This window comes from Ursus arctos, unplaced genomic scaffold (assembly GCF_023065955.2).
Source record: "Ursus arctos isolate Adak ecotype North America unplaced genomic scaffold, UrsArc2.0 scaffold_1, whole genome shotgun sequence".
NCBI classification, from domain to species: Eukaryota; Metazoa; Chordata; class Mammalia; order Carnivora; family Ursidae; genus Ursus; species Ursus arctos.
This window is the reverse complement of record NW_026622763.1, coordinates 52,223,846-52,239,906: the sequence shown is the minus strand read 5'-3', so window position 1 is coordinate 52,239,906 and position 16,061 is coordinate 52,223,846. Positions and strand designations below refer to the sequence as shown.

Here is a 16,061-nt window from a genome sequence, read left to right as displayed (position 1 = left end):
GGAAGCAGGGTGACAGAATACTAACGGTTTGCCATCACTTCCCAAAGCTGTCAGAAGGAGTAAGGGCGGCCTAATATCAGCACTCTGAAACTTTGAATCCCAGCCGTCCGCTCATTATTCCACCCATTTGTTCAACCACCATTTGAAACGACTGGAACTGATTGTCTGAGGAGATACAAGGGTGTAACAGAAGCTTCCTTTCTAAGAGTTTCGATAAGATAAATACACAGCAGCACCAATCACCATATCTAAGTGGCTGGAGATTAGGGTATCTGTAGAGAAATAACACTGAAAAGATGATTTGGGGCCATGCAGGAATTTGAATGTTGGGCTAAGGCATTAGCAATCTTGGAATTTCACCTTCCATGGCAGGCAACGGGCAATCATTAAGATGTTTCGAGCAACAGAGTGATATGACCAGGAAAAAGGGGGAGAAGGGTCTGTTCAAAATGAAAAGACACTTAGAACAAAAATCAGATGCAAGAGCATGGTCCTTGAGGTCCAGTTTGAGCAAAGAGCTATAAAGACATTCAGTGGGGAAAATCTGAGTATGAACTCAGTAGATGATATGATTAAGGAAAGTCATACTAGTTATATTAGGTGTGATAATGGTGTTGTGGTTGTGCATGGAAAAGTCTTTATTTTCAAAACTATCTGCTGAAGTATTTGGGGTGAAATGTGTGTATGTGAATAAAATAAGGAAATAAGGCAAATATTAAAATTAAAATATTAAGGGGCATATTGTAATTAATAAAAAATCATATTTAAGTATTAAATACTAATGGTAATTAAAGTGATGAAGACATGTATGTTAACTATATCATTCTGCATATTTGAAATTTTTCACAATACAAAGTAAATTCAAAAAGTTCTGTGTAAGTCAGGTATAAGTCAGGTGTAGGGTACACCAAGGGTGAGATACTGAAGGCTCAGAGCCAGTTGAGTCATTCTTGCCCTCAGGTCAAGAGTGATAAGGCCCTTGGCCAAGTGGCTGCCCAGGGAACAGAAAGGAAAAAACAAGAACCCTGCAAAGGAAGGAACAAAGCACCGGATGGGTGATTAACCTCAGAGCATGGAGGTGACAGAAGGGAGGACTCTAAAATGTTTAAGATTTAGGGACACCTGGGTGGCTCAGTTGGTGAAGTGTCTGCCTTTGGCTCAGGTCATGATCCCAGGGTCCTGGGATTGAGCCCCACATTGGGCTCCCTTGAGCAGGGAACCTGCTTCTCCCTCTCTACTGCTGCTCCCCCTGCTTGTGCTCTCTCCCTCTCTCTATATATATATATCACTCTCGCTCTCTTATCTGACAGATAAATAAATAAAATCTTAAAAAAAATAAAATAAAACGGCTGAGGTTGAGAGGCTGGTATGGGAGAAGAACAGTGTAGGTAGGAATGAAAATGTGGCCTTCAGGAGAAGGGATGGGTTTTGTGGGAATCAGCATGTGTTCTGTTACTGACACTGTGTGTTTAACAGACCAGCAGAACATCCAGGTGGAAAGAGAACCCGTAGTCCTTTGGAAAGCTAGGCCCCCATGGGAAGAATCGAACAGAGGTATTGGTTCAGGAAGTTCATATCCACGGTAAGAAAGGATGGTCATGGGGAAAGTATAAAGAACAAAAGAGAAAAAACAGCCAAGACTGGACTCTTGGGTAATACCTAAGCTTTGGGCTGAGGGGAAGAGATACCTGTGGAAGAGACCAAATGCACGTGGCTAGAGAGATACAAGAAAATCAGGATAATGCAGTGGAGCCTGGGAACTCAGGGTGAATGGAGTCTGAACATGGAAAGTCTTACTCAAAGTCAGAGAGATGGGGAATGGTAATGATGGAGGCTGGTGTTGGTTGGTCACTGGAGACTTTAGATGGTTTGAGTCAAGAGGTATGGGGCAGAAGCCAGACTTGGAGGGGTTAAGAGTGACCAGTGGTGAGGAAATAATAGCTAACACCACTGGGGTGCTTACTGTATGCCTGGCGCTCCCTAAACATGTTTTGCTTCATTTAATCCTCGCAACAATCTTGTGAGGAGACCGAGGCACAGAGAAGTTAAATGCCTTGCCTGAGGTCACACAGATAGGAGACAGCACAGCTGGGATTTCAACTCAAGGACTGACTCTTCAAGAGCTGGTCATCCCTACATCAGCCAGGAAAGAAAAATCAAGAACACGGGAGTGAAGGAAAGGAAAGGAAAGGAAGACCTGTCTTCCCCCCACCCCCACCCCGCCCCACCCCACCCCCAGGACAGAAGAGAAACAGAAAGAGGGCAAAGGCTACACAGAAACTATGATGCAGAGGGCAGGGAATGTGAGGAAGCTCACTTAAGATCTTGCTGAGAGGAGAAGCACCTCGGAGTGACAAGTGTGGCAGTGACTGGGAACCGAAGGAGATAGAGAGAGGATCTGAAGGGTGACTCTTCTCAGAAGACCCTCGCGTGGAAGCACTGCCTGGTTGGTTCATCACGCTGTTTGGCTGCCGAGGTGCTACAGCTCCAAAAACCTTAGCACTGGGCATCTTGCCACCCGTACACGTCCAAGGGCCGAATAAGGGGACTCAGCAACAAGCAACTCGCAGGGCCAGCCATGCGCACTAAAAAGACGCTCTCAACACACATGAACAGACAGAACGCAGGATTTCTTTGAATCTAATGGGCACCCATGAGAAAAGAGTATCACAGAGAAAAACTTCCTGTCTTTTATGATCAGTGAGAGACCGGTCGCATAAAAGGCTTGGAGTTAGATGAGGCCATGATTTGCGAAGAATGAATAATGACTCACGCTGCTTCTCTCCTTGACCAATAGCATCAAAATAGCAAGAGATGGGGCTCTCAGGTGTCTGGATGTGACTGAGACAAATACAATTCATAAATCCCATTTTTAAAAGAGCACAGAAACACTAGATTTCACCATAAAATGAAGGGATTTTTGAGAAAGCATTTTAAGTATGAAGTTCCAACTGGTACCAGAGCATACCTCCCTCTCTATCAGCTAAGACCACAAAATAATACGATGTTAACAATTTTTAAAAATAACTCAAGTGTGGGCTGGCAGGTCTGTTTATCCACAAGAGTCTGGAGACTTAGTATGTCAAGCTGGTGTAGGACATATTTTTTGTCACACGAAAACACATACCGCACGACAAATTTTTAGATACAAAATGTTCACATTTTTCACTTACTGTCATTGTTAGAGCCCGTTTCCATAACACCATAAGGAGGAGCCAGAAGTCCTGCCATGTACTGTCGATATTTCTGAAAGACAAGATTGTAAACTCAATGCACGGAGATTTACTCACTTGGAGCACTCATTTATTTACACACGAAAAAGCAGAAACGTTGGGTGTCAGGAAGCATCTGACTCTAGCATTTACAAAGCCATGAAATGTGCTGTCTGGGATCTGTGCTCTGAAATACAGATGCTGTGTTATGAGAGGTCTTCTTGGATAAGACTGGGAGGGCCCCCTGCCCCTGCCCAGGGAGGGGGTAATATGCCAGCCAGTTCACTTAAGTACTCGTGACTGACGAACCCAATTGCGTGGGCTTTTCCCCCCTCCCTCTACCTCTTGCCCTGCTTTTCACTCCAGCAAACACATGCTCAGGTTTTTGTGGAAGGCAGAGACACTTGGTTTTTATAGATGCAGATACAAATAATTGTGCTGCCTTCTTAATAGGTGAATGGCACTGAATCAGCTTTCTTTCAAAGGAAAAAGAACTGCATCTCTAGAAAATGTCTGTTTTGAAAGAAGCTGATTCGCTTCCATTTAACTACTTCCTTTTACACTGTGCACCTGCCCGTTACATGACCTCTAAAGAACTTTTGGTCTGTTGTCAAATAGAATGGTTTGACTTCATTTAGAACTATTTGGATTCCTCTGAATTGTATCCCCCTGATTTTTGGTCCAGGCCTGCCTTAAAACCTGGGGCTCAGAGATATCTATTAGCCCCCAGATCTGTGCTGTTTTGAAGGCATAAGGCTTGGTGAGCATAAAGCCATCTAGAGCATCCACCGAGAGAGGGGTGACATTTACAAAGAATGCAAAATGGATATTAGACATCCTGTCTTCTCAGGTAATAAATACAGCCTCCTCCCCTCGTAGGATGAAAGCCAGGCAATTTTATTTATTGCATGGTGTCATGTATATTTATGGTTTATAATTATGATGACACGTAAATGTTAAATGGCATCAAAAGAATCAACACGCTATAATGTGCTTGTGGGTTACACAAACGTCAGCAGAAAAGCCTTCATCTGTAGCAATGGGCAGCTGGCGACATGCAGTGTTTGAGCAACATCTGGCCCATTTGGTAGATTTGAATGGTGTTTGTAATGTAACATTGACGATTTCTCAAAAGAGCCTTCTTCTAGTCAAGATGTGACTAGCTTTTTTTTTTTTCTAATCCTTTTTTCTTCTCATTCTGAGGCAACTATACTAACACCTGCATGCAAACATTAAAAATCATGATTTTCTCTGCCTCTGAGTTAACTAATCACTCAAATATACCCACAGGACTAATCTAGCACCCTGAATTCCTGACATTTCCTTTGATAGCTTCTCGGTTCTGATTCTCTTCTTTCTCATGACACTATCTACTCTTCTTCCTCACGAGAGAACACCGATTAAACACACTACCGGGCATGATATTACACTGGACTGAATAAAATAGACTCACAGAAAGCAGATGGGGACTGGGATGTGTTCTAAGAAGGTTTCGTGACCCCCTACAGCCTTTGAGTTATTCTTCTTACTGTTAGCAACTCCTTACCAGGCTCTTAAAATAAATAACCTATGTTAAATTAAAGGAGCAATTTTGCTTTGTTTGGAAATGTTTTGGATGGGGCGGATGTTCTTTGTCTCAAGTACCTCAATGCCAGTTCCCATAAGCTCCACAGAAGCACCTCCCTGACCCCTGAATGAATGGGCCTTCACCTTCCTATAGCTCCGTAGCACTTGGTCTAGTGCTCGTTCACGGAGCGCAGCATCAGGGCTGCTGCTCTGAGACCAGAAAATAGAGCAGCCCTTGGGCAAGCAGAAGGTGGGCCAGATTTTAGGACAGGTATGTAGTGAACACCTACTATGTGCAGGCAATGTCCTAGGCACTGGTCTCATTGCATAGAACAAGCAGACAGGCCCTCTGCACTTGTTAAGTGTCTATCTCTGCAGCAGAGAGCACCATGGCTTGCACATAATATGAACGTAATACTTACCTGTTGGATTTTAGAATTTTTACGGAGGATGTCAAACATGTATAAAAACAGAATAACACATACCTAACATCCAGCCTCGATAATTATTAACTCATGACCGGAATTATTTTGAAGCAAATCCCAGATATCATATTATTTGATCCATAAATATTTCAGTAGTTATCTCTAAAAGGCAAGGACTCTTTTTTTTCCCCCAAACAAAACCACAATACCACTATCACAACTAAGAAATGTAACATTTCCATAATTTCCATTTGATATTCAAATTTCTGTTTCATAAATGTCATTGCTGAATTGAATTAAATACTTTAATTTTATAAAGTACTTTATTTAATAAGACAACACTGGTTTCAGTAGAATAACTTCCAGTATAGAGGAGATTGCAAAAAACACAGCTGAAATTTTAATACCTATAAGTAGTGGCGCCTGGGTGGCTCAGTTGATTAAGCACCTGACTCTTGATTTCAGTTTAGGTCATGACCTCAGGGTTGAGGGATCGAGCCCTGTGTTTGGCTCTGCGCTCAGCAGAGAGTCTGCTTGAGATTCTCTCTCTCCCTCTGCCCCTCCCCCTACCACCCGCACACATGCTCACGCACACTCTGTTTCTCTAAAATAAATAAATAAATAGCTCTTTTAAAAAATTTTAATACCTATAAATAAAAAGTCAACCGATTAAAATTGATGGGAAATTTTTTAGAAAACATTCACTAAAACAGGAAAATTGATTTCTTATATAGCACTATACAGAGCACCCTATATAAATTAGGTTAAAAGCAGCTAACTGAAATAAAACCTATATCAGAAAATTGGGATTCCTAAGTAACTTTCATACTGCTTAATCTTTGTGCAGCATCTCATCTTCCAAGCACAGTTAAAAAGCAGTCTATAAAAGAATACATTATATGAAAAGATGCAGAAGTTCATTCATGACAGAAAGACACATTAAAACTGTAGTGCAATGTCATTTCTCACTTGTCAGATCTGGCAAAGTTTCAAAAAATTTACTAACACACAATTGGTTATCTCATACATGTAAAATGAGACAACCTCGGTGGAAGGTAATTTGCAATCCATCACATTAAATGTCTGTTCCCTTTGACTGAGCAAAGAACCTCCCTTAGAGCTCCTGAAATACCTGAATACACATGCAAACACGTGTATCTGTCTGTGACAGCCAACAAAACAACAGCAACACCAAACAGGAAATAACTCAAATGTCCACAAGTAGATAGCACCCAGGCTACTTCCTGATGAAGAGACAGTGTTGGAATATTATGCAGCCATGAATGAAGCAGCACGACCTGCTGACATAGAACAATCACCACAATATATTGCAAAATTAAAAAAAGGCAAACCACAGACTGTATGTAGAGTATGCTACCATTCTGTGGGGATAAAAGAATAGATGTGTGTATGTGAATATTCATAAAGATTTGTAAATGTATAGACTATCTCTGGACACATACACAAGAAAGTTGTAACAAAGACTGCCTCTGGGAAAGAGATCTAGGTGGCTGAGGATCACGTGGGGGAGAGACTTAGTTGTCCCTGTTCATCACCCACTGTGGCTGCCTGCCTGGGGCTGGATTGGTGGCACTGGCTTGCAGTGGCATTCAGCGTCAATCATCACAGTGTGGATGATGACGGCAATAGAGTGAACTGACAGCCCTTCTTTAACATGTGGAGGTGGGAGTAATTCCCTTTGATCATAAAATCCTCCAGAGTAGGGGAACTGGGGGTGGTTAGATACTGGGCTACGTTGTAATAGCGTTTATTGGTGCCACAGTGATGAATTGAAAAATGAGAGACGACTGTATTAGTAAACCTAGATTGCGGAGCTGTTCATATCTTCATCGAAGTTTAAAAGCCACTCCAAGCTTTCTGAGAAACAGAATAAAATTAACGGGAATTCACCAAGGCTCCCATATGAAAGTTAGCACAAGGCCGGCTTTAATCTGAGTCAGCAGTTTTTCAGAGGCGACCCAGCACATTTTCGTGGTGGTTATGCAATGTCACCCACACATGCCTCCCCCACCTTGGCTGCAGGGGTGTGCAGTGGTCTGACTGATCCCTTGACCAAGTGCTCCTTGAGGCCCTGGTTGATCTCTTCCTGCAAAGCCTTTCCCTGGATCCCAACGCATCCTAACACATCAATAGTTCAAATGGCCTTGCTCAATCATTTTAAAATCAGCATATGCACCTGGGAAAGAGCTATGCCTTTAACTGCCACAGACACTTATCCTCACTGTGGAAGGCCCCTGGTAGGAGGACTCTTCACCATTCCCACTCCCTAACCCTCCACGACCTCTGAGAGCAGTTAGGAAATAAGTTCATATGACAAGAAAACCACAAGGGCCTTCAAGGGTCTTTGAAGAATTTGGTAGGCTTCGTTCTTAGGATCTACTCCTGGCTTTGTCACTAGTCAGCTGGGTCAACTCAGACAAGTCTTCTGAGCTCTCTGACTTCAATCTACTCATCCATAAAATGGGTGTTCCAGGGCTCGTCAGGCAGAACTCTGGGTTGCGTGGTGGACCCTCAGGCAAGGGCACCATGCACACAGAACCTCCACCCCTACGGCAACTAGAGTGTCTTCCCTTTTAACTGTTTTATAAATTAGAGTTCTGAGAGCAATTTCATCTGAAAAATGACTTTTGCTTCTAAAAAATAAAAGCTTATGAACCATAAGACTAATCCCTGAACTTCTAGCCAGACAGATGTCACTCAAAGATCTTGGTGAAGAATCAACAAAGACCAATTTAGGATTTGTCTATGAATCCTCCTTTCTGTTAGAAAGACTTCTATGGTTGAGAATTGGCCAGGTGACAGGTTGCTCTGTACCTGAAAGGTTTCTCGGAGAATTTAACTGAGACGTACCACAGTGCAATGCTGACCTTCTCCAACTGAGGTGCGCAGGTCCCTGGAGCGGCACGCAGCAGGTCAGAGGGGATGTGAGAGGGGTTAACAGAAGCTCTTCCTGGAGCTTAAATTTTATTCTATGTCAAGTAGTTTAAAGGATTACTTTTATACTTTCATATTACAGAGTAGAAAGCTAAATTTGCATAAATTTTAAAGATTAAAGCATGAGACTTCAAAGAAATTTTGAGCTTGCTGCTGGCTACTTCTAGCTACAAAGGGTCTAGACCCTGGGCAGGATGGATTGATTTCCTCTGCATTCAGGGAACTTCAGTGGAAAAAAACAAGAACCTCTGATGTTATGAAAAGCACGCAGACATCCGAACCTCACAAGAACAAGGTCTTAATTCTGATCCTACCACATGCTACCTGTGTGAACTTGAGTAAGTTGGTCACCTCAGTTTCCTGGGTAAAGAGTCCCATCTTTCAGAACCATTGGGAAGATGAGAAATAAAATCTATAAATGTGCCCAGCACATATTAGGCACTTAATAAATAATTACCTATTGCTGATAATAGATAACAACCAAGGATTAATCAAGATAATCACACTATATTTGATGAATTTCCCAAGCAGACAGCCTTCAGCTTTAGGAAAGAACATCTTCTGCATGGCAATTCCTGAGGCTGTGGGTATACACAATGTAAAGACCTACAATATATCTGTTGACCTGTCTGTTAAATGAGGCTGTGGAGAAATAGGAATTTAATAATAGACTTTTTAAAATAATTTTATAGTGCCTATACTGCCTATTTTTATATCCACAAGGTAAAACCGCCCAACTAGAAAGCAAGGGCACAAGACAGTAAGCCCAAAAATAATTTCACAAAAATAAGTAAAGCCTTTCAGCTATCAGAACTGCTTTATATTCAAAGGAAAATTTTTTAAAAACGAATCTGTGAGTTACAATGGGCCAGTCTGTAAAGCCAAGTCAGTGTCTGTGGCTCAGAACGGAGGGAAGAGGGAAAGCAGTGTGGGGGGTGTGGGATGCAGCAGAGGGGAGGGATGGCATGCTTGGGCTAGTGAGGCCAGATTCCTGTCCCTAAATCCAGGTGGCAATGTGCTACTGGCTTTGGTCTTCAATATTGTTGAAGAAGAGACAAAAAATGACAGTCTCCAGAAAGGTTAAAACCTGGTGTGTCTCTCAGCTGACTCATGGCCCGCACACTGAAGAAGGCTGGCTGGAAGGCTGGCAGAGCAACCATCCTGTGGAAAGGGTGCCGGGGGTAAACCCAGCTCTGCTCCACAGGCCTTGAGCCCCAGCCTGGGGCTGCTCCCACCCAGAGCTAGGGCTGCTTTTCTCTAATTTGCACAAAGGCTCCATACCACCCAGCTGTAGTCCAGGAGCCAGAATACAAAAGCTGGGTGGCATCTGCAGGGGGAGGAGGCATACCAAAGATAGGTGCCCTTCTGAAAGTCTAGTCTCAGTTTACAAAGCAGGACTAACAGAGAATAAAGGAAGGCTGGCAGCTTGAACCCTAGCTGGACCCTGCATGCCAAGAGAAAATGGGGTCCTGGTGGAGCCAGATTCCCTACCCTGGAGGTGAAGGTCTTCCGGACACACTGTGAGTGTTCTTCAAGCTGGTGCCTGATGTCAAGACCTCTTCAGGCTGCTAGCAGGAGCCTCTACAGGGGAGCCAGGGCAGAACATGACTGTCACTACATTCCTGCCTGGCCAGAAGCAGCCAGGCCGAGCCAAGAGCTTTGGGCATACCCCTTCCCAGCAACAGCCCCCCTGCATCCCCAGTCCTCTTGCCTAGATCATCAGGTTGCAAGGAAAGCATAAGTAGCATCCTCAGGCTGGGATATGAGTGCTAGAAAAGCATTAAAAACAGGAAACCACAAGAATGATGGATAGGTAGTACTGTGAAAATCCAGGGTGAGGGGATATGCTCAGGACAGGGATGCACTAATGAGAGCTCATGGCAGGGAGTGGACAGGATTGGGGCAGAATAGAAGACAGCTGCTCTGGGGGTCTGAGGCTACGTCTTGTCATAAAGTCCCACTCATTATATCTGCACTAGTTCTCCCAACTTATTAAAGCTGAGTTCATAAAATGTAATGGCAAACAGGTCATCTGTACTTTCTCTGAAAGCATTAGGATTATTTGGGAGAAGAGCTTAGAACAGAGATCTAACGTTTAGGCCCCCTTTTTCCTGTTTCTTGGCAAGAGCTTCTTCATAACTTCTGTATGACGTGTAATGTGAAAATGTACACGGCACATTGCTCTAAAATCTCAGAAAGCCAGAGAATTCTCAAACCTGTGAAGAAGAGTAGGAAAGAAGAGGGAAAGTAAAGCAGTTGTAAATGGAAACCTACAAGCAGAATTCTTCTGTTCACCCTTGTAAAACCATATGTACCGCTTCTCCCACAGCAGATCCCTGGCTGGCCTGAGTTTACCTCTTATGCCAAGTTATTCTGTTTCCTTGTTTCTTGATTTCTATAGCATCCGCATAATAGGGCTCAAAGAACTTCCATTGCCTCGTCTTCAATGATATTTAATTATATCCTTTGGTCCTAAGATAGATATTTCTAAATGGAGGCAAAATTCTGCTAGCCAACTCCTGGCCATTCTTAATTCATGACTAACCTGGGCCAAGAGCAGTAGTTTGGAGCATGATAATCACAACAATAGCTCTAACCAAGGAAGTTTTCCAACCCTGAGTTGTTTAAGAGCTCTAGGCTAAAGCCCAAGCAAGATGACCCTGCAGGCAAACAAATAAAGTCTCACTGGAGAAGCACCTATTTGAAATTCTCTCCCCTACTGGCAGATGGTAGAGAGTGGGGCAAATTCAGATTAGAGAGTCAGGGCAAGGCAGGGAATCCAAGGCTGGGGAGCCTCGGGGTACGGGGCAGGGGGCAGGGAGAACAGCCTTCAGGTAGAGAGGGAACAGGTGTTAATGTTAGAGACTAGGCCAGTCTGGCAGGAGAATCAGGACAAGAGTGCTGGGGGGAGGGGGGGAGGCTGAGTGGTGCAGGGGCTGGGCAGGTAAGGCCTTGTAGGTCACAGTGAGGACTCTGAACATCACTCTCGTGCAACAGGGAGCAGTGTAAGTAGATAAGTGACAAGAACAGATAGGTATTTTTAAAAGATCATTTTGGCTGCTTCCTGGAGAATGGTTTTGATGGGAAAACAAGGAAGGCATTGGGCCCTTCAGGGGGAAGCAGGCCTGAACCTGGAGGAATATGAAGTAAGAGATAAAGGTACTTTATTCCTAGAGGTGAAACAATCTCCAGTGACCTACAGTGAATGACATTAAAGGCTCAGATTACTTGCTGAAGCACACTCAACACATCTATACTTCTAAAATGCCTAAAAAGTTTGGAGACTTCTGGGGATTCCCTGGAATGATTATGATTTAAGTGAGTATGTACTCTGCATATTCAACTAATTAAATTAGCCATGCGCTTCTCTTAGGAACACTCAAATTGAAAACAATACACACACACACAGTAGGTCAATGCTAAGACACACACACACAGTACGTCAACGCTAAGACACACACACAGTTGGTCAGTGCTACTTAATTGAGTCATATACTAATTTGCTCTAGAGCTGGTATTGCACAGGCAATCCTCACAGCTCTCTTTTCACTAAGCCTGCACCTACTATAGTCCATCTAATGTATAAATATGACTATGCACCTTGAAACAAACAGCTTCTGCCTCCTTGTGTATAGAAAAAAAAAGTTGATTGACATTTTATTTAACCATATCAATCTTTAAGGGTGATGGATATTAATATAGTTATTCTGAATTAGAACGATCCAGCCCAGCACTTACGAAACTAACAGGACTGTCAGTAACACATAGCATGGAAACATGCAAATTCTAAGAAAGAGTTATTTAAGCACTTGATCATACAAAATTAGGGTACATCGATCACTTAAAAACCTAAAATAAAGGATCATTTCACAGTAAGTAATAGCCCATCACTATCATTCCATTAGAGCAAAGCACCGTCATTTTGCTTTTGCTTTCTGGCTCTACAGTATACTGCACAAGGGGTAGTAGCAGAGCAGAAGGGAAACGGTGAGTCGTGATTCAGGGGATGCTATGCTCTGGATGTACCCCTCAAATTTGTAAGTTGAAATCCTAACACCTAATGTGATGGCGGGGACTTTGGTGAATTTCTTAAGTCATGAGGGTGGAGCCCTCACAAATGGGGTCTTATAAGAGGTCCCATAGAGCTCCCCTGCCCCCCACCCCACCCTGGCCGAGTGAGGACACAATGAGAAGTACCAGGCTGGCACCCTGACCTCAAACTTCCAGCCTCCAGAACAGTGGGAGATAAATTTCTGTCGTTTAGAAGCCACACAAGTTTTGTAATAGCAGCCCAAATGGACTAAGAAAGGGGAGTAGGAAGACTTACTGGTTGAAGTAGGTATCGGAACATCACACTTCAGAGACATTTCCTTAGTTTCTGGCTTCATCTCTCACAACCTGAAACCATGGGAGCATAGGCACTGTGCATTTCTCTGGTTATTTTCTGAGCAAGTTTTTCTAGAAGCATCCATACATCACTCACCTATCCTATCTCCTTAACTTCAATCCTACCTACCCTGTGACCCCTAGGGGGCATACAGTATCCCAACTTTTGCCATTTGCATGCACGTTGGTCGCTAGAATGGAAACTACACAAGGACAGTGACTTTTATCTGTTTGCACACTGATGGAGCTCAATAGCCTGGAGCAGGCTACTTCTCAGCTTCAACTGTTCTTGACTTTTGGAGACTGTCTACATTGATTCATTCCCAACTCCCGCAGCTTTTTTGCCCACACACACATTTTTGCACTGACTTTCTTCATTCTCCTTCATTACCATCATTTCTATTATTTCTGCTTCAAGCTGCCATACACAACCTTGGAGCACCCTTGTCAATCCAATCCAATATATCCCTACTGCACATATCTGGGAATCACGGTAATAGAGCTGTGGTTTTGGAAGCTTCTGATCAGTATGCGATATTGTACGCCTTGAATCTTTTGAGTGGCTCCTGGTTTCTACCACCTCTCCACTTTAGATAATCTGAACTCTGTTTCCCCTGCAGAGTGTGTTCGCAGGGGCCTCACCCAGAGCCCACACTTCCTAATACCCTTCTATATCCTCAAATAGCAGTTGAGGCCCCACATCTCCTAGTGTTCAATAATGGAGGCAGCGTTTTAGCCATTCTGGAAAAGAGTGTGGAAGAGAACAGTACACTGCCATGTGTCTGAGGTGGTACAAGAGTGGGCAGGCCTGAAAGAGTAGGGGGGACACAAGCTTTAAGATCCAGGCAAGTGTGGTACCTCATCCCAGTTCGGCAAACCTCCACTGGTGCTAACAAGACCTGCGAGGTGTCACACAATCCGGCCCCCGCCTGCCCCTCCGGCCTCAGTTCCCACACCTCAGTCTCCCAGACATACTGGCCCCTTTCAGATGCTCCAGCACGTCAAGCTTGTCCCTTGGGGCCTCCTGCATCTTCCTGCTGTCTAGACAGCCCTTCCCGCCACTGGCCTTGCCAACATCTGCTCACCTGTGCTTACATATGGCCTCTTCAGAATGGCCTCCCCCGAGCCCCCAGCTTATGTGAGTCTCCTGCTACCTCCTCTCCGGGCATCATGTCTTTGCTGTCGATGTGCCCAGGTAATGTGCGGTTATGTCCCGTATGTGAGTGTGTGCTGGCTCAATGCCTTTCTCCTTGGTTCTGCTACAGGCTAGTAGAGGGCAGGGACCACAAGTCTGCTCTCTCTCCCTGCATACTCCGAACTGAGCACAGAGTCTGCAACGCAGCAGGCTTCCAGTGAATATTTGCTGAGTGAATGAATTATTGACACAATTTGTTAAGCACTCTGAGGTTCAGGTTCCTCGATAATAAGCCAGAACTATTACCACATACCCCTCACAGTTGATGGAAGGACTGAACGAGATAACCTGCATAGAGCTCCTCACAGCCTGGGCGCACGATAAATATTGGTTCCCATTTCTTCTACATCGCGAGTTTTTTCTTACACCGATTCTGCTAAGGGATACATTTCCATTTACAAAAACTAAGGCTTGAAAGAAAAACACATCTAATGCATGAAGATCTACAAAAGCAAATCTAATGACTTGAAGACATGATGAAAGAAGCTACTTGAAATCATATGATGTACATGGTCAAATATCTCTGTGATGTCTGTTTGCTCTTTATGAATAAGCTTCTTGCTTTCAGAGAAGCGACAGTGGGAGCATGAAGATCAGTTGATGTTGATAAAAACAATACCTAAATTTAACTCATCAAAATCTATGATACTAATCAATTTTGTAATTTATTTATTTATTTATTTATTTATTTATTTTTTAAAGATTTTATTTATTTATTTGACAGAGACAGAGACAGCCAGCGAGAGAGGGAACACAAGCAGGGGGAGTGGGAGAGGAAGAAGCAGGCTCATAGCAGAGGAACCTGATGTGGGGCTCGATCCCATAGCGCCGGGATCACGCCCTGAGCTGAAGGCAGACGCTTAACCGCTGTGCCACCCAGCCGCCCCAATTTTGTAATTTAAAAGGAAGTACAGAGGGATAGTGTGGCCAGTCTGCTCCACCAGAACTAGCACTAACACACACTCACTAGTCCAAATCTAGTTTTAAGAGACCCATGCAGGAATCTTGCTGAAAAAACTGGCAGCTATATAGAAATAGCAGAAGGTAGAAAATGATTCATTTTGCATACCCAACTTATTGTTTTTCATAATTCTGCCTATTGCTGTTACTTTCTAAGGCACATCATTTTTTAAGTAAGTTTGCCGTTTGGTTTTGTTCTACTGTTCTCTTCTCTCTCTCTCTGCCTCCTTATCTCTGCTTATATTCCGCCCCCTTCCCCTTTTTACAAATTTATAAAAATAAATTTTTACTACTATGAAATAAATCAGAGCACATGATAAAAAAATTAAACTACAAGGTGTGTAAAATGGAAAAAAAGAATTCTCTCCCTTCGTTGCCCTCCGCCTACTACTGACCTATCTAGTCCCACTGTCCAGTTAATCACCGCTGATACTCATTTCTTCTGTAACATCCAGAATGTTTCTATCCACACACCACTATCTGTCTGTCTGTCTATCTGTCTATCTATCTATCTATCTATCTATCTATCTATCTATCTATCTATTCTTCTATTGGCTTTAAACAAATGAGATCATTTGGTACATGATGTTTTATCCTTTCTCTCTCTCTCTCTCTCTAATGTATTTTGGATGGCTTTTGTGATCAGAACACATTTCCCCCTTGCTTTTTTGTTAGATACCTCATTTTTGGGCCATTTCCTCATTTAACCCAATTGGGGGAAATCTAGAAAATATGTTGAATTTGTATCATCAAAATATCTTCTCTTATGTAAAGCAAAAAGATAAAGATCATATACACAGATCTTATCAAGTTGTGATTTCAGTTATATTCATGAAAATGAGACAGCACTGTAAAAATTTAATTCCAAGGCAAACAAATATGCAAGCATATCACTCAGAAAATTTCTTTGATCTCTCTGATGGCTTTATCTAATTGGTGTTATTATATTGTAACTCACTGACTGCCAACTGTGTATTTGTAACCTTGGCAAAGTCTTCCCATGTAATACAGTCGAAGAAAAAATATTGTGTGTGTGCTCTCCTTTAACACTGTCAGAAGAAAAAAGAAATTTAATTAAATTTCAATCTCTGTCAGTTTAAGAAGAATAGAACAGAAATTGTAGAACATTATAGGTGGTGTTTGAATATTATGAGTGTTAGAAGGATTCCAGATTTACAGCTTTTGATAATTGTGTTGTGGTTATATAAGAAAATGTCCTTGTTCTAAGGAAACATGCCCTGAAATATTTAGTATTTAGGGGTAAAGAAGTACGATGTTTTAACTTATGAGTGATTCAGAAAAAAATAGAGAGGAAGAAGAAGCATGCTAAAGCAAATGGGGCAAAATGTAAATGGCAGAAGC

The 16,061-nt window shown here is 42.9% G+C and overlaps 1 protein-coding gene across 10 annotated transcripts in view; it reads right to left on the bottom strand.

Moving 5' to 3' along the window:
* RAPGEF4 (Rap guanine nucleotide exchange factor 4) overlaps positions 1–16,061 on the bottom strand; it is a 273,452-nt gene that overhangs the window by 117,914 nt on the left and 139,477 nt on the right. For 9 of the 10 annotated variants that reach the window (XR_008961468.1, XM_026492545.4, XM_057318641.1 and 6 more), the window contains one exon: positions 3,174–3,246. Coding sequence is in view for 9 of the 10 variants with exons in the window: in XM_026492545.4 (XP_026348330.2) it covers positions 3,174–3,246 (73 nt within the window). In the remaining variant the exon portion in view is untranslated. Of the gene's footprint in view, positions 1–3,173; positions 3,247–12,485; positions 12,575–16,061 lie in introns of those variants that run through there. The other variant, XM_057318646.1, reaches the window with a different exon arrangement.